At 40.9% G+C, this 27,905-nt stretch overlaps 3 protein-coding genes across 6 annotated transcripts; 2 read left to right on the top strand and 1 right to left on the bottom strand.

The window, feature by feature from the left end:
- The first annotated feature begins 6,693 nt into the window (after nucleotides 1–6,693).
- myo1h (myosin IH) lies at nucleotides 6,694–13,726 on the top strand. Its single transcript, XM_022753914.1, has 30 exons — nucleotides 6,694–6,822; nucleotides 6,916–7,031; nucleotides 7,159–7,357; nucleotides 7,451–7,531; nucleotides 8,042–8,221; nucleotides 8,308–8,406; nucleotides 8,490–8,603; nucleotides 8,697–8,768; nucleotides 8,869–8,988; nucleotides 9,080–9,147; nucleotides 9,308–9,413; nucleotides 9,504–9,584; nucleotides 9,703–9,794; nucleotides 10,124–10,218; nucleotides 10,323–10,369; nucleotides 10,528–10,608; nucleotides 11,031–11,136; nucleotides 11,228–11,345; nucleotides 11,464–11,577; nucleotides 11,660–11,736; nucleotides 11,818–11,886; nucleotides 12,002–12,086; nucleotides 12,184–12,346; nucleotides 12,426–12,509; nucleotides 12,598–12,691; nucleotides 12,767–12,822; nucleotides 12,907–13,042; nucleotides 13,128–13,198; nucleotides 13,430–13,527; nucleotides 13,618–13,726. Exons 1-30 carry the CDS (start codon nucleotides 6,700–6,702, stop codon nucleotides 13,724–13,726), a joined length of 3,054 nt encoding a protein of 1,017 aa, XP_022609635.1. The 5' UTR covers nucleotides 6,694–6,699.
- A 1,292-nt stretch (nucleotides 13,727–15,018) lies between these two features.
- Nucleotides 15,019–18,801, bottom strand: kctd10 (potassium channel tetramerization domain containing 10). The gene is made up of 7 exons (XM_022758901.1): nucleotides 18,731–18,801; nucleotides 17,647–17,860; nucleotides 17,364–17,533; nucleotides 16,896–16,982; nucleotides 16,751–16,803; nucleotides 16,435–16,630; nucleotides 15,019–16,318 (listed from the first exon to the last, which is right to left on the bottom strand). The coding sequence occupies exons 1-7, from the start codon at nucleotides 18,731–18,733 to the stop codon at nucleotides 16,100–16,102; spliced, it is 942 nt and encodes a 313-aa protein (XP_022614622.1). The 5' UTR covers nucleotides 18,734–18,801; the 3' UTR covers nucleotides 15,019–16,099.
- A 451-nt stretch (nucleotides 18,802–19,252) lies between these two features.
- ube3b (ubiquitin protein ligase E3B) lies at nucleotides 19,253–26,424 on the top strand. 4 transcript variants are annotated; one of them, XM_022757337.1, is made up of 28 exons: nucleotides 19,254–19,301; nucleotides 19,490–19,624; nucleotides 19,826–19,994; nucleotides 20,178–20,295; nucleotides 20,504–20,563; nucleotides 20,653–20,757; nucleotides 20,845–20,941; nucleotides 21,042–21,127; nucleotides 21,268–21,350; nucleotides 21,531–21,636; nucleotides 21,723–21,843; nucleotides 21,965–22,142; nucleotides 22,371–22,537; nucleotides 22,672–22,839; nucleotides 22,941–23,112; nucleotides 23,229–23,347; nucleotides 23,431–23,545; nucleotides 23,669–23,768; nucleotides 23,849–23,968; nucleotides 24,063–24,239; nucleotides 24,340–24,450; nucleotides 24,556–24,693; nucleotides 24,828–24,893; nucleotides 24,978–25,036; nucleotides 25,172–25,354; nucleotides 25,618–25,729; nucleotides 25,827–25,919; nucleotides 26,029–26,424. In XM_022757337.1, exons 3-28 carry the CDS (start codon nucleotides 19,834–19,836, stop codon nucleotides 26,218–26,220), a joined length of 3,207 nt encoding a protein of 1,068 aa, XP_022613058.1. In that variant the 5' UTR covers nucleotides 19,254–19,301; nucleotides 19,490–19,624; nucleotides 19,826–19,833; the 3' UTR covers nucleotides 26,221–26,424. The 4 variants fall into 4 exon arrangements, with proteins under 4 accessions (XP_022613075.1, XP_022613050.1, XP_022613066.1 ...); XM_022757354.1 differs by having other exon boundaries at nucleotides 19,253–19,624; nucleotides 20,250–20,295; XM_022757329.1 differs by having other exon boundaries at nucleotides 19,253–19,624.
- Nucleotides 26,425–27,905: the final 1,481 nt, after the last annotated feature.

The raw sequence follows: 27,905 nt of genomic DNA, 5'->3' as shown, positions 1-27,905 counted from the left end.
AAGTTGAGTAACTATTTTTTAAAAGGTACAAATTGAGACTGAACATTTAAACCCTAAGTGCAGCTCAACACTGCTGTAGTTATTATATAATAAACTTAGTGTTCTGCATAATTAGCTCCAAGCCGGGTCTGAGGTCAGCTCACCCAATTCACCACTTAAACCCCAGGTTTTTAGTTTTATCTGGGGAGATTTTCAGATCCACTGCTGAGATTTTTGCCATTAAATGCAACAGAGATAAAAATTAATGCTATTACATTTCTACTCAGTAAAGTGGAGGTGAAAGGTGTTGTTCTCATCGCAACATTTATTCCCATGGCTAATTCACTGTGACATCACCTGTCACCGAGAACTATAGGTGTAACTTCATTTTGAAATAGGAATTTAGTTTTGAAATGGACCTTTTTTTCGCAGCAAACATTTTGACTTGTCATAGCAGGAAAAGTTCAGGTGTTAGTAATGACATTAATTATGGCTCAGCTCTATTTAAATGTCCCAGTAAGCCATGCATGCACAACACCAGGACCCTGAAACTGAAGCAACTAAATGGAATTCAGCCATCATTAACCGTATTATTTACACCCAATGTGACATGTCAAAATTTACTGCGGTGAAAAAGGGCAACAGATGTCAATAACAGGTGCAGTTGCTAGATACTTCACAGATGAAGAGTTTATATACAAAACTTATGATCAGTTTATAAAATATGATGCATTATATATTATCCAACAATATATGAACTAATTAAAATATTTATATATAAATATACATGTAAATTATAATAGCATAACAGTGACAGGGTCCATTTTCCTGCATTATGGATACTTCACTTGTGATACTTTGATTAGGCTTTGCTGAAAATACTTACAAAGTTTTTCTGAAGTATATTTTCAACAACAACAACAACAACACAGTGTGTTAGTTTTACATTAGTAAAGAATCTGAATACTTCAACTTCTAATTCAAGGTTTTACTATCAGTCTCCGTCTGCATCAAACTGACGAACAGAGAGGGTGCGCTGCAGCAGATATACTACTGACAGGGTATTGGTCAATATTGGTCCCATCACACCATCTTCTCCATCAGACGACTTCTCTGGACAGACTGGACTGCTGGACTTCCCAATCCTATTGTCCCTAAGGATCACAGAGCACCCTATCTTCAGGGTTTAGAGGGGTCAATGGTATTGATCTCTGAGTGGCCTGTGTCAACACCAAAGCCCCTGGTCTGAGGCGAGGTCAGTCCTATTTAGTGTCCTAAAGGGTTAAGATGGAGCAAAAGTCCTCTTCTTTTTCACAGCCGATTGAGTGTAAAAGAGCCTCATTTCCAAAAGAGCTCTCATTTACTTTTTATGTGGCACAGCAGGCACATGGCGTCCCCTAAGGATGGCACTCAGACACCCCTAAGTCAAGTTGTCTAACTTGCTTTGCATTTAGTTTTTGCAGTGACCCTTCTGAGGTTATCCAGGCTGACAAACATTTTATTCTTGCTGGGTACTGTGTTAAGAAATAAGTCAATTGCAGTTAGATGTTTAAAGCAACAGTGAATTAAAAAATGAGACAAAAGTAAAAATCACAATTACGAGGGAGACATAATGATGTTATATGTTCATTATTCTTATTTTGAGGTAAAAAATATCCAATGTGGGGTATGAAGTAACCTCACTGACCCAGCACTTTGGATCTGAAATGATGACAGGTCCCAGCCTTCGTTACGCTGCTCTGAAAAATTAGAATCATGGACTATGAAAGAAGGAGAGATCCAAAGAAAGGGACAGGGGGAAGAAAGACGGTCTTTGGGAAAAGAGGAATTAGATAGGAAGAGAGGGAGAAATAAAGGGAGGGACACAGTGAAATGGAGACAAAATAAGAAGGAGAGGAGCGAGGGAGAGGGGGCAGTAGTGGTGTGATGTGAGTGTTATCATCAGCTCTCATTCTCAGCATGGAATCTATAATGGGAAAATCAACCTCTCTGACTCCTGTGTAATTGGATTTGCCGGGTCTCGTGCTGAATCAGAGCCCAGTGGGTAGCACAAAGCTTGTTAAGATTGGACAAGCATTGCTGGGCCGCTGGGCCGGGGGAGAGGTGGGACGACGGCAGAGGTAACCTTGACAACTTTTCTGGAGTGGAGAGTGAATAATTCAAATATGCTGAACACTCAACTGGTCACCCCTAATAGACAAATGACTGAAAGCTTTCCAAACATTAATCAACCCATAAAATGGGTGAAACCTGAGCTTTTCTCACATTTAGGTCACCAGAGCTGAGAAAATGGACACCTGTGTTACCTTGGAGACTGTGTGTCTTCTAATGGTGGTTACCAGGTTACACAGGTTAACACACTCCCACCTGGGATCTCACCACAAGGTGCAGCTACTTTAAGGCATGGTCATGTTTGTACACAGAAGAAAACGGACTATTGGTTCCTTAGAAAATATTGAGATCAATAATTTCAGCATGTCACTGACTTGCACCTGGTTGAAGCAATAGTTACTGTCTATAAAATACATACTTTAGAGGAAAGACTTTAAACCACGCTGTATGCTACATTTTGTTTTTGGTGCTATCATATGTTAACGTGCTAACTGGCTAAACTAAGATGGTGAGCATGGAAAATATTGTACCTGATAAACATCAACAATTTAGCATTTATGTTGTGACCATGTTAGCATGCTGATGTTGGCATTCAGCTCAAAGCTCAGTTGAGCTGCTAGCGTGACTGTAGACTCTTTTTTTTGTTCTGTCAATATCAGTGGCCTTGCTTGGTAAATTTTTTAGCTTATCTGTTTTTATAATTTTTATAATGTTTTATATTTAAGTCTGTGTGTGTTCTGTGTTTCACCTGACTGCAAAACAAATTTTCCCTCGATTGCAACTAAGGCCAATTACAGACTTACACCCTGGTGGCCTGTGGGTTTGCGGCGAAGACCACAAACATTCCAGTTCAGGTCCGGCCAACGATCTTTGTTGCGTGTCATTTTCATCATGTTTACACTGTCAACTCTCTCATACAAAGATACAGTAATACTCAAGCATCCAACATTTGAATGCTATCATAGGAACTTTAATTAGAGGCGCTGCTATCTGGTAATTGTTTCCACCCAAGCAAAAAATTAGTTAATTGCATTTGGGCATCAACCCAGGAGCATTTTACAGAAGCACTACGCTTTGGCAGCTCGGACTGTAGCTCTAAACAATGGCACTCCCCTGACTAGCATTGTTATACTGAGTAATAAAGCAGTTGGTGATTAGTTGGTAATTGATCCACCTAATCAAAGATCAGTAACCAGACCTAGACTGTGCCAGCAAGGAGAAAGAAACTGGGGCTTTTTTTTGCTGCTGGTTCTGATGTAATGGAGCTTAGAGGTAGAGAGAAGGAGAGACAGAGAAAAAGGAGAGAAGGGAAGGGGGATGGTTGGATTGGTGTGGTTTGGATCTTGTTTCTGTATCGTTATGTTACACTCAGTAGAGCAGTAGATACCCAGGTAAGCACTGAATAAGATCTCCGTCCCTTCACCTCCCACGACATGAATGATTAAGCACCTAGCCCACAGTGGCCTGAGCCTGGGTCAGGATGCTGTGGAGAAGCATATGTGCGCAACTTCACCAACACTGTACTGCTACAGCATGCTGGATGAGTGAACCGCCAGACAGAGCAGAGAGGACAGTAAATGTGTTTTTTTTGTTTTTGTGTTTTTTCATTAGTATTATTAATCAATCTGGACCACTGTCAATAATCTGATGTTTATAGGTTCACCGATTGTCTCCATGCAAGCAGACACAGGAGGACACACAATTCGTGTCTAACTTCTCTGGAGAGAAGGACATTTGTTGCAGAGTGGATCCTCATTGAGATTCTTCATCAGGCAGCAGAATAAGACGGCTTCAGATATGCAGGTTTGAATTTTCTTTTGTGTCGTACAAATTTCAAATTTCTCGTGTTCTCGTTTTGTTGCTTTTCAAAGTTCAGATATCATAATGCAGTATGTCAAAGTGGTTCAGAGCTTGAAAGTTTAGTGTGATTGTTATGTGTGTAATGTACAGATATGAGAGTGGTATCACTCTTCTCATTGAACTCTGCCAGAAAGTGAATCAGCACATTTACCAAAATGTTGAACTAAGGGAAAGAGTAGAAACTATGCAGAAGTAAAGGAAGTAACTTCTAGCTGTACTGACAAATGAAGACCTTTAGGGTCAAGTGGAGATTTTACTAATGTACCAGATCATCAGGCAGAATCCTCTTTAAGAGGGAGAGGGAGAACTTTCCTGTTACTTAGTTGGTAAATTGCTGTATCCCCCTCCCTCCCTCCCTCCCTGGTCTAAAGCTACTTCTACTTCTCACACAGATGAGGTCACTCTGTCTCAGGCAACACTGACACTCTAGACCAAGATGAGGGACCATCTCTTAATTAAAATACAATTGGTTGTGCTCTGAGGTAGCAAGGCAATTCACCTGATCTGACAGTGGCTTAGTGGATTCATTACATAATCATTCTTTCCGCTGTGCATCAGATTGGGCTGTCGATTGTTTAATTATAACTAGAATTACAATCCGGTCCACTTTGTATTATACAAAGCCACGAATAACACATGCATAAGAAAAACTTCTTTCTATAGTCAGGTGCTTTATTCAACTCAGACTATTCTTGTTGTCCTGGACAAGAGAGTCTGAACGCCCATTCAGTGTTCGGCCTTTCTAGCACAGTGTCATTAGAAACACTTTTGCATGCTGCAGAGGGATTTCTTAAAAAGAAATACCTGCAGGACACCAGAGGAAACCTGAATGCAAACCAACAAACATTTAGATTTCGTCAGTGCACTGAATGAAAACCTAAGACATTGGCATTATTATCACCACTGAATTCATGAATCCTCCTCTTGACAGGGGCTTATCAGTTCATGTTATTACTTGTAACACTGTATGGCAGATCCCTAAGTCACGCTGTCCCAGCATATTGTCTGCTTGTGCTGCCCCGAGAGAAGTTTGTTCCCATGAAGAAAGGGGGTGTCACAGATACCCCACACCAGCACCACTACCATTACATCGCCAGATTGATTCTGACGTCCAAAAAAGGGTTCCTTCAATGATATTGTTCACCTGTCTCATTGGCTTAAAGTGGGTGGGTGGGGGGGGGTGGGTGTGGGAAGGGGGTCGGGTGAGGGTTATTGGTGGGGACACGGGGTGAGGGGTATTGTTGGGGAGAGGGGTGAGAGCACTGGGGGTGTGGGGCTGACAGGTGGAAAAAAACACTCTCATCTGACTAGCCTCCTCTATCCTTCCATGGGGCCCTGTGTGAGCAAAGTAATGAAGTCCAAATTACAGCACAGGATTGCTAAGAACAAGCCTCTATTGTTCCCCCTCGGGGCACACTAAATGAGTGTCACAGCAAGCAGCGGGGCACAGACCGTTACTGCACTATTTAGTCTGTCCCGTTGTCTCAAGATGGCCCCGTTTCAGAGGTTCTCAGATCAGACAAATACTGCTCCCCTCCTCCTCCCTCCTTCGCCTTCACCCTTCCTCTGTACAGCCAACCCCTCCCCAACTCCTCACCCCAAAATAGGCCAAATCTCCTCTATTGTGTTTCGACTGCCTAGTGTGAAATTCACTGTGACGTTAAATGTTTTCTAATGAATAATTACTGAATGGATATGCAGGGGGAATATGTGTAATGGATTGTAGACTGCATTTTAAAGACGTCTTTTTTGTCTCTGCTCCGTGGTATTTACAGGACAAAAACACTTGGCCTTTCTCAGAAGAAATGAGGGCCATAGGCGGAGGATAGAAGCAGGGGAGGAGGGGGAACGGAGGGCTTTGTGTCAATTAGATCCAATGGATTATCTTTTTTAATGTTTTTACAGAGAGAGTTGAGAATCAAAGGACTTCTGCTTCCAAAGGAGAGAGAGAGAGAGAGAGAGAGAGAGAGAGAGAGAGAGAGAGAGAAAAAAAATACAAAACCAACAAAAGCTGTGAAAACCTTTGGTCTAAGTGTTGGTGCTGAGAATGCAAAACAGATTGGTGGAATTTTTCCCACTATGCTTCTTAAATGTGCCGCTGTTTTGGGCACCCCGAGTCCATTTGCACAGTGTGTTATGTTTGCTTGGTGCGTCAGCTCTAGTGAACTGTGGGCTGCCAGCCAAGGTCCCTGTGTGCTGTGTAGTGATCATTAGCTTCTGTCTGTTCGTCTGCACAATCACAGAGCTTTGCTTCAAAGACACATAGGACCTCTAGACCTCTTATTTCAATTGAACTAACAGGGACCATGTTTGTGCTTTTTTGGGGGCTTTTTTCAGCGTCGTCCTCCCCCATGGAGCTTTTTATTCAAACATTCATTCATCCGGCCGCATTTGTCAAAATACGTGCCTGAGAATTTGGATATCATTGTTATGCATGTAAAAATGTGTTACACTTTGTTATTGTTACTTTGGCAGAGTTTGCTTCCTCTAATAATCAGGATTAATCTAACTGATTAATACACACATTTATAAAGTTATTAACTCTAACAAAATGTATAACTGTGAAGCATTGAATGTGTAATGGTGTCGAAAAGGTGTTTTAGAATTAGAGAGATCTGCAGATTATGGTGCAACAGGACAGGAACAGGAACAGGAATTTACACTTTTAAAAGTTATTTCTGCAGCTCTGAGGCTCTGCATTTAGCTTCCTTATGGTTGATGCAACTTGTTGCACAGGGTCAGCTGGATATGGAGGGTGCCCTGACTGCCAGGGACCGGGTGGGAATCCAGGATTTTGTCCTTCTGGATGAAACCACAGAGACAGCCTTCCTCAGCAACCTCAAGAAACGCTTCAGCAAGGATCTCATCTATGTGAGTCTGGGAAGGGACTATTTAAACCCTGCTGTCAACAATTGTATGTGCATTTTCACAATAAATATGACAACTTTTGACTCTTTCTTTTAGACCTACATCGGCACTTTGTTAGTGTCTGTCAATCCCTATAAAGAGCTGGACATCTACAGTAAGAAACAGATGGATATCTACATGGGTGTCAATTTTTTTGAGCTTCCACCACACATGTGAGTGTATAATCTGCATCTGTAATGTGAATTTGAGGGTGCATGTACCTAATTTAAACAATAATCTAACTCTTGTTGTAGCCCAAGTTCATTTGTGAAATATTGTGATTGCTCTACAACCCTGTAGCTATGCCTTGGCAGACAACGCCTACCACACCATGCTGACAGAGTTCAACAATCACTTCATCCTCATCTCTGGTGAGAGCGGAGCAGGGAAGACGGAGGCCTCCAAGAAAATTCTGCAGTATTACGCCGTCAGCTGTCCGAGCACCACTCTGCTGAACACTGTCAGGGACAAAATGCTCAAGTCCAACCCTGTCCTCGAGGTCTGGTCGTTACTTAGTGTTATATCCTTGTAATGATGCACCAAAGAGCAGGTTGTTAATTATTCTGTGTGATATGGTTGTGTTTTCCCTCAGGCTTTCGGGAATGCCAAAACGCTGAAAAATGACAACTCAAGTCGGTTTGGGAAGTATATGGACATTCAGTTTGACAGCCAGGTGAGAATCAGGTGGCAAATTCACAGAGGGGCTTCTGACAAATATATCAATAAATCATAGGTGAGAAATCAGGAGGTTTATGAGAGACCCTTTAAGTACAGTTCTCCTGTTTTAAATTCTTCTTAAAAGTGTGCCATAATCTACCCTCGTGGGCTGCAACCCACTGCACTTTACTCCAAAAACTGGGAGAAAAAAATACTTGTATTTGGTAATCTAAGTTTAACAATAAAATGTTTCGTTTAAATGTACAAATGTGTAAAAATAAATTAGAAGCCTAAAAATTACTTACAGCACAAATTGCACAACTTTGCTCAAGGATTAATTCGGTCATCCAGGAGAAAGCAAAAATAATTGATGAGTATTAACTTTCCTTTCATGGGACTGAAGAAGTAGCTTTCAAGGAAAAACATTTATCCTAGAAATATATTTTAAATCTGGCCACTGGACCATAGGCTATGTTTTTTTCTGCAAGTTGTAGAGCTGCTGTCTTTAGGATCATGATGCCCATAGGGGGATGCTGTCGGAGGCCACATCCTGAATTACCTGCTGGAGAAGTCGAGGGTCGTGCATCAGAATCATGGGGAGAGAAACTTCCACATCTTCTACCAGCTAGTGGAAGGAGGAGAGGACGACCTGCTGCACCAGCTGGGCCTGGAGAGAGACTCCCTGCATTACAACTATCTAACCCAAGTATGTGACTACGTTTTAATGAATTCAATTTATGAGATAATTGTACAATTTGACATTATGTTACCGTGTTTACTTTCTTCTGACAGGGAGAGTGTGCCATTGTGTTTTCCATTAATGACAAAAATGACTGGAAAACAGTCAAAAATGCACTGCAAGTCATCGACGTCGATGAGATTAACACTGATGTAAGTTGGACGTTGTTACCGACGCACTCACTCACTCTTCCCTTGTAGTTTTGCATCGCTTTATGAATATTTATTCTGTGCAGCACTTGTTTGGGATTGTTGCGAGCGTCCTCCATTTGGGGAACATTCAGTTTGACTCTGACAGTAAAGGCCAGGCCCTCCTGAACAACAACGCAGAGTTACGCTGGGTCTCAAATGTAAGAAAATAGCGCTGTGGTATTCTTCAGATATGTAGCATTATTACAAAAAAGTCACAGAACAAAATATCTTAATGTTATTTTTCCCTGCAGCTGCTAGGGGTTGATGCTCACATTCTCCAAGAGGGATTGACATTCAGGAAGATAGAGGCCAACAAAGATCAGGTGCAAGCGTGTCAAAATGTCCTAAAGTTTTATTTATCTATGATTTAAACTTTACAACGTTGTATTTGAGAAACAGCTATGATTTTATCCCTTTGTAAAGGTCCTCAGCCCGTTCACAATTGATCACGCCATCTATGCCAGAGATGCCCTGGCTAAAGCCATCTATGGACTGACCTTCACCTGGCTGGTCAACAGGATCAATGGGTCCATGGAGAACAAGGTGAGAGGAAGCGTGTGCAACAAATCACAAAGTGAAGGTGGTGAAGATGACTATACTGACTTAACTCATCTGTTTGTTTTTTTCCTGACAGGACTCTTCAAGAAAGACTGTGATAGGGCTTCTGGACATATATGGGTTTGAAGTGTTCTATGTAAACAGGTAGGAAGTCGTTTTTCTCCGTTTTCCTACATTTTGTCACAGCTTCATATTGTGATCAGGGCTGTTGTAACCAAGTATAACTATTTTTTTTTCATGGGGGAAAATGTTACCAGTTCTGAATGAATCTACCTGAGCTGTTTGTGTTCACTTTTCCCCTCAGTTTTGAGCAGTTCTGTATAAACTATTGCAATGAGAAGCTGCAGCAGCTTTTCATCCAGCTGACACTCAAGGCCGAGCAGGAAGAATATGAAGCAGAGAATATCGAGGTACTCCTGTTAACCCGAAAAACAAAAATTTGGGAGGAATAAAAGTGTGTTTACATTAATTTGCATTAAATAATAATCACTTTTCCCCAGTGGGAGCCAGTGCAATTCTTCAATAACAAGATCATCTGTGATCTGGTTGAGGAGAAACACAGAGGAATCATATCAATACTGGTGTGTACTTGCTGAAATAGACCTTGAAGCCTGGCCAGCAGCTTATAAAACACACTGTTACCGTAAAAAAACATTGCCACGTGAAACTATGGTCAGTGTTTTAATAAATATCCTGCAGGACGAGGAGTGTCTGAGGCCGGGAGATGCCACAGACCTCACCTTCCTGGAGAGACTGGAAGAAAAGATGGGAAATCACCCTCACTTTGTCACGTGAGTTGACTTAATCTACTCAAACTATCTAGCACAAATTCACACGTGAGTATGTTGACATTTTATTTGTATTTTGAGAGATAAAAACCTAAAACTATTTGGCCACAGAATACTTTTTTATTACGTCACATTCACATTTGCTAATGAAGCAGTTGTTTTAATTAAATACAAACTCCGTCTAAACGACGCTGTGCCAGTATCAACGTTGTGCTGACTGGTGTCTTGTGAGCGAGCCGACAGTGAGCCGATAGAGATGGAGGATTAGGATTCGTCTACAAAGCCTCTCACTCTTCATCCCTCTGTCTCTATCTCCACCTCTTTGACTGTAGGCACAAACTGGCTGACAAAATGACACGTAAGACTCTTGAGAGGGGAGATTTCCGTCTTTTACATTATGCCGGGGAGGTCACCTACTGTGTTGTGGGTAAAAGGAATCACTATCTCAGGCCCTCAAACATCTAAATCTTTTCATTTTCAGCTGCCAAACAGCCCAATGACTTTTTTTTTTTTGTTGCTGTGACATTCTAGGTTTCCTGGACAAAAATAATGACCTCTTATACAGAAACATAAAAGATGTAAGTCTACAGTTTTGTACTTTGCTATGTGAGACAGAAAATATGCGCTGGAGAGGAGGCTTAGTTCCTTGAATATTAAAGAGGGTAATGGATGAACGTTTAGAAACCAACATTATGTTAAATAAGTGTGTTGTGTGTGTTATCCCTGCTTCTCACAGCTGATGTGTCAGTCTAAAAATGCCATAGTCAGAGAGTGTTTCACCAACATGGATCCAGACAGCAGGCGAAGACCAGAAACAGTGAGTGCTCACCATGCTCAACTGTATCACTACACCTCGTCAGCAGCAGCACTACGCTATAGTTTAGAGTTACATGCCATATATATAAAGCCTGGAATATTTCTTCATGTGAATTATCCAGAGTGAAAAAAAGGAGCAAGCATCCAAAATATCTTTTGTACTTAAGAAAGGACTGTAGCCCGTATGGGACATACAATATGTGATACACATTTTAACATTTCTTGCAATGCATTTAAAGAGCAAAAATGTGCACAATGTAGAGATTACAAATGAATAAGTGGTCTATACTGTCTAGAGTGACCACTGAGATGAAGACAAATCATTTTTAACAAGTCAATAGCAGTCTGACCGTGTCATCATTAAGCCATATGGATTTGACAGATGAACTGTTGGGGATTATGACCCTCATGTTGTGTCTGTAGGTGGCGACCCAGTTTAAGAGCAGCCTGCTGAAGCTGACAGAGATCCTCATGGCTAAAGAGGCCTGGTACATACGCTGTCTTAAATCTAATGAGTCCAAGCAGCCAGGTACTTTAATTAAGAGATGACACGTGTAGCTGTTTTGGTAACATGATGGAGTCATTTGAATTTCACCCTTTTCTCGGCCACATAATCACAGGTCAATTTGATGAAGCACTGATCAGGCACCAAGTGAAATACCTGGGGCTGATGGAGCACCTCAGAGTCAGACGAGCTGGTTTTGCCTACAGACGCAAATATGAGGTCTTCTTAAAGAGGTACGAAGGAGCAAAGAGGCTGGAATTTATCCTCTTTAAATGAAATATTGTGTTGAATTGAGTGATTCCATTCTGCTACAATCACTCTGCTGAGTGGGTTGTTTGCTGCTTCCTACAGATATAAACCGCTGTGCCCGGCCACCTGGCCTCACTGGAGAGGAGTGCCTGCTGATGGAGTGGAAGAGCTGGTTCAACATCTGGGCTACCTGCCAAATGAATACAAAATGGGCCGGTGAGGACAAGACTTCCTAAACACAACAAAGCAAATGTCCTTTGAGCCAAGAATAACCAAAAACATTTTTTCCCCTTTGTAGTACCAAAATATTCATCCGTCATCCGAGGACACTTTATGCCACAGAGGATGCTTATGAGAAATGTAAACATGAACTGGGTGAGTGCAAATCCGCTATGAAAATATTTCAGTCATCACTATACCTGCGCAATTATTTCATTTGATGCTATAAATTTTCAGCTACAAGACTCCAGGCCAAATACAAAGGATACAAAGCAAAAGGAGAATTCAGAAAACAAAAAGAAGCTGGTAAGTGTCAGAACACATGATCTAGATTAGGATGTTCTATGTTGCTTTGCTATGTACGTAATAGAAAATTACACACCCTCTACATGCACATCTCATTATATTTTTTTCCCCTCAGCCACTAAGATTGAAACTTGTTGGAGAGGAGTGCAGGCGAGGAAGGAGCGAGAGAGAAGAGCCTGGGCTGTAAAAGTCATCAAGAGGTGAGACAGAAGATGAAAAGTCATGCAATATCATCACACAGCTCCTCAAGGTTAGTGTCACATTTTTACTACTTCAATATCTAACAACCTGTATCAGATTCATCAAAGGTTATATGACCAGAGGGCAAGCAAAAACCACAGATAACTCGGAGTACCTGGCCTTTGTGAGGCAAAATTACTTGAACCGGCTTAAAGAAAATCTGCCAAAGACCGTTTTGGATAAAACCACCTGGCAAGCTCCACCAGCTGTGCTCGCAGAGGTACAGTGATTCATCAGATTCATTGCAAAACAAGCTGACATGTTATTTAGACTCGGTGCACATTTTTCATTCTCGTCAGACGTCAGAGATCCTGCGTAAGCTTCACTACCGTCTTATGGTGCGGAAGTATGTGAGAGGAATCACACCCCAGAAAAAAACGCAGGTACCTCACATGTCAAACACATTGTATTAGACCGGATCATCATATGTCCTTTTTGTAGTGATCAGCTTTCGATTTTTTGTCCCTTCAGCTTCAACTGAAGCTTGTCACCAGCTCCATCTTCAAGGGCAAGAAGGACACTTATCCACAGAGTGTCGCTCAGCCATTTGTAGACACCAGAATCAGTTAAGTATCGGCTACATTCCCACAATGCCGTGTTATTTTTGAACAATCATTTTTACATCATTTAATATCTCTAGGTGAACAAGACATAAATGTGAGGGTTCTCCAGATGATTCGCAATGAGCACATCAAGGTAATAAAATGTCATTACACACCCAGAGGAAATACAGCACCGCATCGAACACAACTCACTGTGTTGCATTCTGTGTTTCTGTAGTACAGCGTCCCCGTAATCAAGTATGACAGGAATGGTTTCAAACCGAGGCCACGACAGGTCATCCTCACCCAGGCAGCTGCCTATGTGGTAGAGGAAGCCAAGATCAAACAAAGAGTGCTGTACACGTTCCTCAAAGGTCAGACCAGTATGTTAATACACACTTTACTTGCCATCCGGGATGTTTTCATGTTTGGTTAAAAATTTTGTTTGACTCAATGCAGGTATTTCCGTCAGTAATTTGACTGATGGCATGATTGTATTCCACATAACATGTGAGGACCCTAAAGAAAAGGTATGTAGATGTATAATATTCAGTAGATATTTGGGTTTGTCAGAATATGCCGTTTTTATAAAAGTGTTTTGTTACTATAGATTCATAGAAATACAGAAACCACTTGAATTAAACAGCTCATTTCAGTCTTCAAAGATTTTCAGTTGGAAGTTTCTTAAAAGCCACATACAAGATGGTATTTTTAATCCAAGGTCATTTGTCTGATTGTATTTTACTCTGTGGCTGTTTCAGGGGGATCTGGTAATGCAGTGTGACCACTTGTTTGAGTTTTTGACCAAACTCAGTGTCATCGCTAACAAACAAAGTGCAATCAAAGTGGTCCAGGGCAGGTGAGTGTGTATCTATATAAGAAATGTAGAGGTTAAATTTCATGAGTATATTTATCTAAAACACGTTGACATCTTTGCATTGATTCTTAGTATCAAGATTGAAATCCAGGCAGGGAAAGAGAGTGCAGTGGACTTCAGCACTGGACAGGAGCCCATGGTATACAAGGCCAAGAATGGACACCTCATGGTGGTGAGTTGAGTCCGGTGATAATGAAGAATTTATGTACGGATGTGCTGTTTGAGGCTCTGATATAAAATTAATCTGCAGATGAAGAGATACCACTTTGACCAAGGTCTGTTTATTTAAGATTTTCACAATATACAAAATGCAAGCAGTAAACTGTGTCCACTCTCATCCCAAGTATCTGCCCACCCACCTCTCCATCCACACACCCACCAGACCTGCGCCACATTTTAAGCACTTTCTGAAGAGGAGAAACACACAAATGAGAAAAAAAACAAACGTTCATACATATTATGGGGTTACATTCTCTGCATACAACAGGGAGAGTATCTTATCTTCTCTAGCCTGAGATGTTGCATAATATCTTTAATCCAATGATAAGACGTAGGTGGGGGAAGGGTCTTTCCATCTGAGCAGTACGAGCTGACCAGCCAACAAAGTGCAAAAGGCTAGCGTGTTGCACTTATGATCGCTTAGATGCACACCCTGTGGTGCAACACCAAATAAAGCAATAAGAGGGGACTGACACCTTTAGTATTTTAGAGAGATTTTAGAGAAACATAGGAAGATTTTAAAACAGATAAAGGAGCTTAGGTAATACATTGATCTTGATGATACTGATCTTTCCACTCAGAGAAAAGGGCAGCAAGTCACAACGTTTTGTGTCCTGTTTTCAGACCAGCTATCATGGGCAGGAAGCTACCATTGGCGAGGTCTTATAGTCTATAGTTAGGCTATGTGTAATCCAGAATCCCAGATATTCAAACTATTTTGTGCAGATTTTAAAAGGGGTTGAATTAAAGGAGGAAAAGATACCGCTTTAAATCAAATTATTTGTCCCAACAGGTTGCCACTCGGGCCCGGACACGGTAACGTGTGGGGCTGAGGAGACACACAAGAGGCCCCTGCATATTTTATCAGGAGACCCCTAAAGAGAGGATCAACATGTCTACAACTGAGCAGAAAGAACTGCATTTAGGAACCATGGTTGAGCCTGTTTATTGGACAGCAACACCTTTTTTATACATTGCAGTTAATTAAAATTAACTTTCCATTAGAAAATGTTAAATAGTGATGAAAGATAGTTTCAGCATCATTTTATGTTTAAGGGTTTGTCTCTGTTGTTTTTACCACTACCGTTCAAAGCAAAGGCTGACACTGGACTGTAAATCAAATCTATCAAATTTAAATCTACAAAACTATTTTAATGTACAAAACACTCAACATTATCTGAACAATGAAGCCATATGTGTCATAATTTTATATGTTCACAAATGATGTGAATATGAGAATTAAACACAACAAAAGACTGTTTGTAGAAATTTATTTGTGATAAAGTAGGTATAAATATAAAACATACATATATGTTCACTTCTGTACAACAGACCTACAAGTACTGCGATTGTTAGACATATTTCAACTCAAACCTATTGTGTGCAAACGGTACATTCTCTGATGAATGCTGTGGTGAAGGACAGGTCTAATTTCTCTCCCTGTTAAAAGCTTGTAGACAGGATTCCCTTCCTGCCTGTGAGATCTCTGGTTACAGTCATTCACTTCAACCTCAGCATCCATCAGTCAATCACCCCAGTACATTTAACACCTCAGGTCACAGCTCAAGTTGCCTCCACTGAAAATAATAATCATTTAGTGAAGTGAAGGGAAAATGCATAATGTTAACACTAAATATAGCAGAAGCACTACAGTGAAATGCTGCATCCACCTGTGATATCTTTACTGTATCAAAAATTATTAAATTTTTTAAAAAGATTTAATTGCTCTTATCTGCAGGCTACGAAATAGCCATGGTAACATCTTCTAAGAGTAAAACAGTGCCACCATGTGGCCCCATTGTGTACAACACCTAGTTCATCCACTGGTGAACTTACAGTGGACCCGTCAGGATCTCGAAAGGAGAAGCAAAAATGATGTGCATCAATTTTTAGCTGCGTACATTATATAATTCTTGTTCTCCCGGATGTAATCTAGTTACGAGCGCAATTAACAAATGTATACTGACAATATCATTTCCGTTTTCTTCACACACTCAGGTGAAACTGTGGTCACCCGCAGTGCTGAATGCAAACATCCATTTCTATGGGCCTCTGCACTCTAGCAGAAAACAGTGATAGGAGTTATCATGACTAACAAACATTACAGCCTGTGAGACCACACAAGAAAGATGACAAGTGGACACACAAACACGCACAAAATCACTTCACCACTACACACTGTTGTATGACACTCATCTCGTAGTAGTTTCCAAGAGAAAGCTGGTAAAATAAGAGTAGAAGTGAGACAGAGAGGCGCTGGGTGTTGTAAGGCACAAGCGTGGTGCAAAGACTGTCCAGGGTCAGAGACACAGGCTGACGGGTCGAAGGAGGAAGGTCACTGGTGGTGGTGTGTGCGGTCATCAGGTCGTTTGATATGAATCCTACGGACTCGTTCAATTCGTTCTCGCTCCTCATCCTCATCCAGATGATTAGATCGTCCTGCAGCGCCTCCTGTGGCCTCCAGCAGGGCGTTGTCTGGACCCCTCCCATCATGGGACTCATACAGGAGGATGTTGAGGGTCTCCTCATAGATGCGTGCCTCAGGGAACTCAACCTAGGAGAGAAGTAGGGTGTTGTACAAGAGATTAGAGATATTTAAACAACATATAGTATGCTTACAAGAAAGCAACCAACTCTTCAGAGTAGGCACATGAAAACATTTTTTTTTACCTTTGTCTGCTTCTTTTCTGTGGCATAAACAATGGAGGTGCAGCACACTTCGGCAATCTTACGCCCCTGGCCATAAAATGACCAACAACAGATCTCATCCCCAATCACATCTTTGATGAAGAGGACCCGACCGTTGAATCGCAATGAAAGCTTGTCGAACAGCTCAATATTTTTTAGCATGTTGTCATCAGAATTGCTGGAAGGTGATGAGTTACAGGACAGTCATTTATTAAGATAACTTATTAAGATTTCACAACATTATATTTCCTCTTGAATTAGATATGCTGGCCCCTAATTTTAGTTGAAGAGAACTCACCTGGTATATGAATATTTGTTGTTGCTTCTGTTATACAGCAGTTTGACAGTAGGCTGTGAAGACAAAGGAAAATCTAAATGACAGTTTTTTCTTGATATTGAGCACTAGAAATTCAGCATGTTATGTAGAAAACATCGTAACATACCTTATTAGATGTTGCAATAAGCTTCTGCTCTTCCTTAGACGATGTCATCAGAGGCACTTTACAAAGGGGCTCATAAGTTTCTTTGTTCTGGAGGGAAAAAAAAGTTTTTCCATTAAAAAATAACAGTTGTACATGTCAAACTGCAAAATACATAAAATAAGAGGAAGGAAGCCACCGGGTGGACCAGAGTAACAAAGATGATGAAGGACATGCAACCCATAAATGATTACAGCTCATTGTTTCAGTTACCAACTGTCACCAAGAAATGATTGGTTTAAAATTATTCTTGCACAGATTTTATGTCCATCATGATGTAAAAGAACAAAAAACAGATTTACACCTGTATTTTAGCCTGTGGTAGAAAATTTAGTAATAGTTCTGAGGAGTTAATTTAACAATGATGACATGGTGGTAGATGAAAAACTGATATATTTCCCCGCCTAACTGACAGCCCTCTATTGATGGTACCTGCAAGGCAGCTGTACATTCATCAGCTAGGCCTTGGACAAGGTAATACTTGGCCTCAGCGAGCAGTTCCTCGGTTTCCCGTCGGCTGTCTGGGAGTGGCACTGCCCCATCTCTAAGATAGTTGAGGATTGTTCCAAAATGTTTCCCACAGCGGTCAATCAAGATCCAACCTATAAATATGAAATGGTGAGTCATTACTTAGTAATAGATTACAACGAGCAAAGAGATGATGTAAACCCCACATCTTATTGCTTATCTTATAACATTTTCACTAACAGCTCACCTTCACTGTCTGTGAGGACCTCCATCCTGCCACTGAACATGGCTTTGAGCATTGTATCCTGTTTGGTTAGAGTCTGCATTGTAGTGTAGTACAGTGCCCCACCTACATTTAACTTCACATATTTAGAGCTGGGGCTGGAGCCCTTGAAGGATGTAGTCCGGGTTGTAGCTGCCGGCACTGCCGAGCTCACCACACTCTCTCCTGACATCTCTTCCTGTGAAAGAACAAGATAAAGAATAAAATGACACCTGGATCAGGGCTAGTATCTCACTGGATTAGTTTGTTTAAGGGTTAATGAAGATATCCAAATCCCTTGACCCATCCCTCAGTATATTTGAACTTCCCTAACCAGTCTGTCCCAAATCCATTTGTTATTATTAAACATCTTACTTTTTAAAATAAGGCCACAAATGCAGAGTTTAATTTTTTAAAAAGGCTTAAGTATATTGACTCAGCATAAGTTAGTGTGTGCATATTCCTTGTGATGAAGGAACAAAATGACATATGTAGTGACTCATGTATTTTATCAGCAAGTCTTTTCAACTCTCAGACTGTTATAATAGCGGATGTAATTGTTAATATAACAGCTTTCTTGTGGCATAAACTAACACACTTGTACAAAACAGCTATGATGAAAAGTACGGACTTTAAACTTTCATACTTTTAGTACAATTTGATGAAGTAGTGTTTCTGCTCAGCTTGACATGATAAGGCTATGGAAAGACTAACAGGGCAGAGACAATTCAAAAACAATGCTACACACTTTTGTCTATAAGGTAAATTTCCTTTTTTTTAAAAACAAACAAAAAAACAGCGTTACTGCATTTGTAGAATTGTTGGCGGCTTTTTTTCTAGATATAAAGTAAAACACTGAACTGTCTCTCTCAGCCCAGTCAGTGGTAATTTCATTGTAGACAGCACGGCTAATGAGCTAGCTAGCTAGACAGCATTAACTAAACTTACCTTTATTATTACAAATCTACCAAAAAATAGACCTTATATGTCACTGACTATTAAAGATTTTTCCGCCTAATGTTAGTAGTGTGTTTGTATCTGGCTTTTGTTAAGACATAAGTATATTTACCATAGAAGCCGCAGCAGACTTCGTAAATGTAGCTCGCTAACGTCAGTCAGCTAACACCCACTTCCTTCCGGTCAACGCTGCGCAGTTATAAAAATGACGTCAACTATCCCGTGCTGTGTTTAAAGGGACAGTTCACATAATTTTGTTAAAGGTTACAGAGAGTCACGGAGTGTTCAAGACGAAGTAAATGACACATAGGAAACAATGCAGCGCCTCACTTCAGCCCACTTTCTGTCCTACTACTTTTAATTCACTTGTTAAAGAAAATTGCTTTAATTGTGTTAATCTTAGCCTGCCCATTTCCGCTGTTGAAGGAGTAACAGTGATAACAGTCCCTCTCGCCAAACACCCATATTTAAAGCTTTATCTATCACCAGAAATCAAAAGTTTTTTATAGTTATAACACGAACAAAAATAGCTTGTCATATCCCAGACCTTTTAAAGAGAAACAGTCTAATTTAACGATTTATACGGGAGGACAGACCCTACCCGGAATCATTTAATGCGACACTTTGGATTAATGGCTGCAGTCAATGTACGGATCTCCTCTCATTGTTTACATTTCGAAACGGTATGTTCCCTGTGTTTTCGAGGCTGTCATTGATACAGGATCAAACCTAACATCGCAACGACGATAAATGTCACTAAATTAATGTGAAAAGATTCTCCCCGAGGCAGTATCAAGCCGACAAGCGGCGAACTAGCCCTGTATGCTAACTAACCCAGCTCCATCTTTACTGTATCGCCCCGTTTATCCAGCGATGGCAAGTTAGTCTTCATGTTTCAGTTGGCTTTCCTACTGCTCCGATCTCAAGGACAACCAAATGACTGAGGAGGTATAGCGTTAGGTGAGCCTGAAGGCCAGACAAGATCTTCATTTGAGGAATATCGCAGGTAAGTTTACTATTTGGTTTACTCAAAACAATGTGAAGATGTGCAGTTGCTAGGATGCTGTTTTATCCCAGGCACAGTCTCCACAAAGCACAGACAATTGCTCTAAAGCCGCTGTCAAAATGTTATCAATACAAACAAGCGGATTATCAGTTTACAGTTTTGTTGTACAGCAGCCAAATTGTTTAAAGTCTTCTCTTCTAGGGTGCACAATGTTCGGTGTGCCTCAGAGCTCCAAGTCCGAGTTCCTGGACAAAGCCCGGCAGGCCAGGGAGGAGAGGAAGGGGCAGAAGGACAAGGAGAAGGCAGCAATCAACATCCAAGCTCTGGTCAGGAGATTTCTCTGTCGCTGCAGACTCCAGAAGCAAATAAGGTAGTGTCATTATTTTTCATTTCAGATATACTAGTCACCTGTGATTTGAAGATCTTTGATTTTGATCTGTTTGTTGTGATGATCATGAGTGACTTAAGAAATATTAAGTTGAAATGGGACTATTACAGCTCAGTTTTATGTTTGCATTATCGTTGGCTCTATGTTTTGTTTGTGTCTCACCAGGAAAGAGGTTGATGACTATTTTCATGCCTCTGAAACTGGGACGTCAAAAAGAAATGCACTTTCAATTTTCAGAATTGCTCGGAAATTACTGTTCATATATCGCCAAGAGGATAAGATGGTGAGTTACTAGCTATGCTGATTTGGTTAAGACATTAATAATAACAATGGTTAGCAGTAGTACAAGTTAGTTCATTTTATAAAAATGTTTTTCCTCATCCTTTGTGGAGACTCTAGCTTGGGGAGACTGTTTAAACATGACAGTCATAACTTAGATTCTGGTACTGGGCTATTTGACTTGAATGACTCTAATTCTGTACATCACACAGAGGTTCGAGAAGCTTTGTCGTGCTATTCTTGCCAGCATGGAGGTTGAAAATGAGCCTAAAGTGAGTGTGCTCACATTTTACCCTCCACATTTTAATCACACTTGTATGTAATTTTTGTCTCAGTGACTGTTTTCACATTTGGCTGTCAGGTCTGGTATGTCTCCTTGGCTCTCTCCAAAGACCTCACTATTCCCTGGCTCAAGCAGATAAAAGATGTACTGTGGACTTGCTGTCAGCTACTGAAAAATTTAAAGGTTAGTCTCGATGTGGAAAATGTGTTTTGACATTCATCTCATTATATACACGGTACATAGGATCACTCTGTGTTTTGTGATTTGCAGCCTGACATACTTCAGGACAATAAATTGGTAACTCTGTACCTCACTGTGCTGGTGACCTTCACGGACACTTCAACCTGGCGGATAATCCGAGGGAAGGGTATGTCTCACGTGAAGCTGAGGTTGTTGTTTTAAACATATCTTTTGTTTTTGTGGGGCATGGCAAAGAAAAACATGAAATTTTCCCCTCGTTATTTTAGGAGAAGCTCTCAGACCTGCATTGATGAGGATCTGTGAAAATATCATGGGCCATCTCAATCAAAAGGGATTCTATTCAATACTCCAGGTTCAGTATTACAGCTCATGCTTTTTCAATTTTATCAAGAGAATCAATTAAGTACCTGTGTTACCTATTTTCTTCCTCAGTGCCAACTGTAATTTTATAAATAATTCATGTTGTATGTCATTTTAATTTTTCTTATTTAGATCTTGCTGACCAATGGCTTGGCTCGTTCTAAACCATCTCTGTCCAAAGGCACTCTAACAGCTATTTTCACTTTGTCATTAAGGTGAGTCAGGAGCTAGTGATTTCACCATATGTAACTGATTTTCAAAATAAAAGCAAAAAAAAAAATTCTGTATATTCCAGTTTTAATACATGAAGTGCAGGAGACATGGTATATCCAGTTTACTTTGTGTTTTCAAGGTTTTATTTGCTGGCTTTTTTAATTACATCTAATATTTTTTAGGCCTGTCATCGCTGCTCACTTCTCCGATAACCTGCTAAGATCATTCCTCATCCACATCATGTCCGTTCCAGCTGTTGTATACCACCTCAATGTGCTCACTCCAGAGGTAAAAGCCCTGTCATATGTCATATCAACGTTTATGATCATTTGAACTATTAGAGGGAGGTTTTAACATCTGCTCTGTCTTAACAGTGTATGGCGTCCATTCAGACGCATGACCTCCTGCGGAAGTTCATCTTGTTTCTCAGCCGGGAAGAACAGTGTTCGGACATCTGTGTCTGTCTTGAGGGGAGCCACACACTCTGCTTACTTGGTATATTATTTTGGATAAATATGGGCTTGCACTTTCACCGATCTGATCTAGTTGTGTACAGATGAGAGAATCATTGGGTGTCCCTTTACCCTTGTTACTGTGTCTTTCCCATGTTTGATAGGCAACCTGATTCACTTGGGTTACCTTAATGAGAAAGTCCTTGAAGAGGAGGCCAGTCATTTTGTGAAGGACCTGACTGACATGCTGTCCTACTGCCAGAGATATGTATCCCAAAAGAAGTCTAACCTTACCCACTGGCATCCTGTCCTGGGATGGTTCTCACAAACAGTGGACTACGGGTCAGTAAAAGAGATATTGTTTATTTAAATAATAAGCTGGACTCTCATTTAACTTAATATATTGGACAAATATAACACTTCAAAAGAATGTATATTACAAAGATGGCTTAATAAACTTCATCAGGCTGCCTGACGGTTCCCGGGGAACAGCTCACTTTTCCTTTGTTAAAAGAATAATGGCAGATATACGTGACTTTGTCTCCTCTCTGCCTCTTCTGTTCTCCGTAGCCTGAATGAGTCAATGCCGCTGGTCACCAAGCAGCTTCAGTACCTGTGGGGTGTTTCTGTCATTCGAACGCTCTTCAGTGACGTCCTCTCTAAAAAGCTGGAGAGCCAGGAGCCCACTCCCCCACCTCCACAGCCTAGCACATCACAAAACAATCTACCAGTTAAAAGTGAGTTATAAACCCAAACCTAATGTAATGTTTTAAAATTAGTACAATCTTTTGGGTTTTAAAAAAAAAAAAAAGGTTGAAAGTCTCTTGAAGGTCCTTTGCATCCCCTGTGTGTTGTGTCTGTGTGTTGATAGACCTCTTCAAGCGAGCATTTCAGAAGTCGGCTTCTGTGAGAAACATCCTGAAACCAGTAGGGGGGAAACGAGTCGACTCTGCTGAAGTTCAGAAGGTGTGCAGCATCTGTGTGCTCTACCAGACAGCTCTGTCTACGCTGACACAAATACGCCTCCAGATCCTCACTGGTCAGTCCCAGAATCTTACATTTGTTTTAAATGTTATACAGTATTTTGAAACACCCTGGAAAGTTCATTGTCACTGTACATTCTCTGTTTTTTTTTTGCAGGTCTGACACATCTTGATGATCTTTTGCCCAAACTTTGGGCCTTCATCTGTGAGCTTGGTCCTCAGGGAGGCCTTAAACTCTTCATGGAGTGTCTGAACAATGACACTGAAGAGTCCAAGCAGCTCCTGTCTATGCTTATGCTTTTCTGCGACTGCTCACGGCACCTAATCACGTAATTTCACTGATTCTTTTTTTTTTTTTTTTTTTTTTTTTTTTTTTTACTGTGTTGTGCATAAGATGCCCAATTTCAACAGCACATTTTTGTGACATACTGTAAACATGTTACAGAATTCTGGATGACATTGAAGTCTATGAGGAACAAACATCTTTCAAGATAGAGGAACTCATCACTATCTCCTCATTTCTGAACACATTTGTGTACAAGATGATATGGGATGGCATCTTAGGTGAGTGTGTGACTTCACTGAATCTCGAATGTTATGATGATTGTAGCTATTTCTTTACTGAAAAACTGTTTTGTGTTTAATAGAAAATGCTAAGGGAGAGAAACTGGAGTTGTTCCACAGTGTTCATGGTTGGCTCATGGTGCTTTATGAGCGAGACTGCAGGCGAAGGTTCACCCCTGATGACCACTGGCTACGCAAGTAAATACAAACACTGAAACACAGAATAGCTGTTGATGTCCTACAACCCACCAGCCTTCTGTTTCAGGAAAGACTGCTCTGTGATGAAATCTTACCTTTATGTCATTGTGGTGTTGCATTCAGGGACCTGAAGCCCAGTCTGTTGTTCCAAGAGCTGGAGAAAGGAAAGAAAAGAGCCCAGCTTTTACTGCAGTACATCCCACACGTCATTCCACATAAAAACGTGAGTAAACAGGATCCTTTAATTTAAAGCAGTGTCATTTTCATTTTCAGTTGTATAATTGCTTTGCCTCTTCATTTTAGAGGGTGCTGCTGTTCAGGAACATCGTTACAAAGGAAAAAGAAAATTTAGGATTGGTAGAAACAAGCTCTGCTTCACCACATGTCACCCATATTACCATTCGTCGCTCACGGATGTTGGAGGTAACAAACAAATCAGATAGATTTTTAGAGCAGAGTTTGAATGTGTTATACTATATTGGCCATCCCAAAATAATGCTTACTTTGCTATTCTCAGGATGGATATGACCAGCTCCGTCGGCTGCCAGTGAATTCTATAAAAGGCGTCATTCGTGTGAAGTTTGTTAATGACCTGGGAGTGGACGAGGCTGGTATCGACCAGGATGGTGTCTTCAAAGAGTTCCTAGAGGAGATCATTAAGAAAGTGTTCAATCCTGCTCTCAACCTCTTCAAGGTAATTAAGGAGAATAGTGTGCTACTTCTAAACCACCACACCTCTGCTGCTGACTTTGATTATATATGTGTTGTATGATATGATGTTTATTTTTCCGTAGACTACCAGTGGAAATGAAAGGCTGTATCCTTCACCCACCTCTTACATCCATGAGAACCATTTGCAGCTGTTTGAGTTTGTGGGGAAGATGCTTGGGAAAGCTGTCTACGAAGTACATTTAATTTATGAATAAAAGCCTCATTTCTTGTTCTCACTCTGAATGAAGTATTTTAGATGATCTTCAACAATTATATCTTCATTACCTCTGTGTATTCAGGGCATCGTTGTGGACGTCCCGTTTGCCTCCTTCTTCCTCAGTCAAGTCTTGGGTCACCACCACAGCACTTTCTACAGCTCCATCGACGAGCTTCCTTCACTGGACTCTGAGTTTTACAAGAACCTCACGTCCATCAAGGTCAGAGAAACATTACACTTGGACTGTCACTTATTGTTTTTACTTCAATTTGCCAAGTTTTCAAGTCAACTCAAGCTCACACTGTTGTGTGTGGTTTCTAATATCAAACGGACATCTTATATTTGATTTTTCAGCGGTACGATGGAGATGTAGGGGATCTAGGACTGACGTTATCCTATGATGAGGATGTCATGGGGCAGGTAATGATGGACGTGGAACAAATGAGGTAGTAGTTGAATACTTAAAATCATTAGTTTAAAGTTACTTCTTGTGTTCCCTAACAGCTTGTCTGTCATGAGCTGATACCTGGGGGGAAAACCATGCCAGTCACCAATGAAAACAAGTATGTAAATACAGATGCATGTGAAAAAATAGTAGGGTACTGAACCATTTTAAGTTTAAAATGTTGGATCTTTTGCTGATTGTTGTGTACTCAGTACAAATCAGCATCTAACTTTCAGCTCTCCATCTCCTATAGGATCAGCTACATCCACCTCATGGCTCACTTCCGGATGCACACGCAGATTAAGGAGCAAACTGCAGCTTTCATTCGAGGCTTCCGCAGCATCATTAACCCAGAGTGGCTGCACATGTTTTCCACACCTGAGGTTCAGCGCCTTGTCTCAGGAGACAATGCTGAGATTGATCTAGATGACCTCAAGTACGTAACATTTCATCTTTGTCTTCTTTCATCGTGTCTCTAATATGGATGATGTAATTTGCTTGGTATAGTCCCATACTGTACCCTCTCACCACAACATTTATACTGATCATTTCGTTAGTAAATGTACCCCAAGTACAGCAACATGTTTCCATTACTTCAGTTGTCTACTCAAAACAAATAGGGATGTTTCCTTCATTCATTCATCTGTTTATAGAGGCAGTTTAAGATGCTCATCACTGATGTTTTCCTCTTTTTCTCAGGAAACACACAGTCTACTATGGAGGATTTCACAGCAGCCATCGTGTCATCATCTGGCTGTGGGATATCCTGTCCAGTGACTTCAATGCTGAAGAGAGGGCTATGTTCCTTAAAGTAAGCTGTCCTTTGTTTGTCACACTCAAAAGCATTTCATTTCTAACACGAGGTGCTTTAACCATCGTCTCTTACACTATTTCATGTGTGTTTACAGTTTGTTACCAGCTGTTCAAGGCCACCTCTTCTAGGTTTCGCCTACCTCAAACCACCTTTCTCCATCCGTTGTGTGGAAGTTTCAGATGATCAGGTGAGGATGAAGATGGAGAAAACTAACGCTGCTTACAAGCTGTTGTGTTTGTCTTGTAGCTGGCATCTCTGTGTTACATTTTTACTAACAGAGCATTTCCTGTGCCTAGGACACCGGAGACACCCTCGGCAGTGTTCTGAGGGGCTTTTTCACTATCCGCAAGAAGGAACCCGGTGGTCGACTTCCCACTTCATCAACCTGCTTCAACCTGCTCAAGCTGCCCAACTACAGCAAGAAGAGCATCCTGCGTGACAAGCTGCGTTACGCTATCAGTATGAACACAGGCTTTGAGCTCTCCTAACTCATATGCATCAGGACAATCTGCACAGGAAACTTGTGTTGAACAGCCTGAACCAAGCAAGAGGCTCGGCTTACCTGGACTAGAGCCTGTCACGTCAAAGGGGCATCATCTAAACAAAAGGGGAATGATGACGGACTACAAAGTCTCCTTTTGTCTCTTTAAAACTGGATGAGCTCTGCTCTACTACAGCTCACCCCCCCCCCCCACATCAAAGGGGATGCTGTTTCTGCAGCACAATCCAATTTTAAGCATCTCCCTCTGCCACTCCAAAAATTCAATATATCGGATATACAGTGGCTAGATCTGTTTCTCAGGCTTAACAAAATCATTCTCGGACCTGACACACACCATTTTAAGCGAACTGGAAAGCAATACAGATGCAATGCAAGCCATCAGACACGTGGTTGACTCACTCGAGTGAAACCAAGCGATGCATTGTTAATATACTTATATGCTTGGACTCCATTATCCAAGCAACTTTTAGCTGATATTGGATGAGTCTTAAATGTTTTGTTGAACATAATGCATCTTTTATAAATGGTAGACAAATCAATGTCTTGTGTTCAGCCTCCTTGAAGGAGGAACGGCTCACAGCAGTAATCCTGTGTTGATTACATTATGTCCCATTTCTGAGAAAATCACATTGACCTCATTCCATCTCTTGCCACCAAAAGACACTGCGGTCACCTGAGAGGAATGTTTGCCCGCTGGTTTGTGTGTCCTCAGTATGTTTGAAAACCAAACATCTGCCTCAGTTGTGGTGAAGCAGCAGAGGATTTCTTGACGTGAAAAAAAAAATCTGACAATGCTGTTGTTTGATTTAGGAAAAGATGTTCTGGAACTGGAAATGTTTTGTCCCTATTTGTATCTGCCCAGTAGAGCAGACAGAGCCTGTCACACGAATTCTTGGCCTACAGTGTGAAGTCAACAATCAGTAATGTTTTTGTACTTAATGTAAAAATGAAGATTTCTCACTACACCTTTCAATAATGCTGAGTGCCTCATGTGTTACCATCCCCCCACGCTGTCACATCTCTGACTGTATTTCAGCTGTAACCAGTAACCACGTATATTGGAAACAAGCCATACAACAGGGGGCTTTGTACCTGGACTTGTTCTCTGCTACTACTAACAAGATGCAGAAACCCAAACACTACTAACACTACAACAACGTCAACCGAGGAGGGTTTTACTATGACGCTCTCCGATCTCTGTGGACTTCTTAAGCCATGCTGAAAAGAATTTGAGGTGTAAAAACCTCTCAACATGATGTCATGGACTGGTTCATTAACCAAATGTGACTGCTCGATCTGATGTTCCCTTTAGATGGAAATGTTGCACACGTTTCTGCTGTTTGTGGCTTTAGGGAAAAGGGACGTGAGGGTGAATGTTACCTTAAAAGCCTAAATATCACTTTACACAGGGTTCAATTACATCATAGAGTTAAGGAAGAGACTTTTTAGTCATTTACCAGAAAGATCACTGCAACTTTCAAAGAAAGGGTTAAAAGAAAATATCTTTACCAAGTTCTTTATTATGCAAAAAATGTTTTCTGTCATGAATGAGTATGAATACTTTTGTTAATAAGTAACAAGCTATAGAACATACTGGTCATTGTTGCCATGTTTCTAAGTGATATCATGGCCACTAACCAAAAAATGATTACAATTAAAATGCAACCATTT

Source organism: Seriola dumerili, unplaced genomic scaffold (genome assembly GCF_002260705.1).
Source record: "Seriola dumerili isolate Sdu_G_001 unplaced genomic scaffold, Sdu_1.0 BDQW01000017.1, whole genome shotgun sequence".
NCBI classification, from domain to species: Eukaryota; Metazoa; Chordata; class Actinopteri; order Carangiformes; family Carangidae; genus Seriola; species Seriola dumerili.
The sequence above is the reverse complement of the archived record's forward strand: the minus strand, read 5'-3'. Positions and strand labels throughout refer to the sequence as shown.

Excerpts from the sequence above, each read along its gene's own strand:
- kctd10 (XM_022758901.1), bottom strand. Across the intron at positions 17,534-17,646 it reads GGTCCTCACAGACAGTGAAG|GTTGGATCTTGATTGACCGC; the intron begins GTGAGCTGTTAG and ends TCATATTTATAG. Across the intron at positions 16,804-16,895 it reads TTATTGCAACATCTAATAAG|CCTACTGTCAAACTGCTGTA; the intron begins GTATGTTACGAT and ends TTGTCTTCACAG.
- myo1h (XM_022753914.1), top strand. The coding sequence starts at position 6,700 with ATGGAGGGTGCCCTGACTGCCAGGGACCGGGTGGGAATCCAGGATTTT. Across the intron at positions 7,532-8,041 it reads ACATTCAGTTTGACAGCCAG|GGGGATGCTGTCGGAGGCCA; the intron begins GTGAGAATCAGG and ends TGATGCCCATAG. Across the intron at positions 10,219-10,322 it reads GGTCACCTACTGTGTTGTGG|GTTTCCTGGACAAAAATAAT; the intron begins GTAAAAGGAATC and ends GTGACATTCTAG.
- ube3b (XM_022757329.1), top strand. The coding sequence starts at position 19,834 with ATGTTCGGTGTGCCTCAGAGCTCCAAGTCCGAGTTCCTGGACAAAGCC. Across the intron at positions 23,546-23,668 it reads GATGACCACTGGCTACGCAA|GGACCTGAAGCCCAGTCTGT; the intron begins GTAAATACAAAC and ends TGTTGCATTCAG. Across the intron at positions 24,694-24,827 it reads AGAACCTCACGTCCATCAAG|CGGTACGATGGAGATGTAGG; the intron begins GTCAGAGAAACA and ends TTGATTTTTCAG.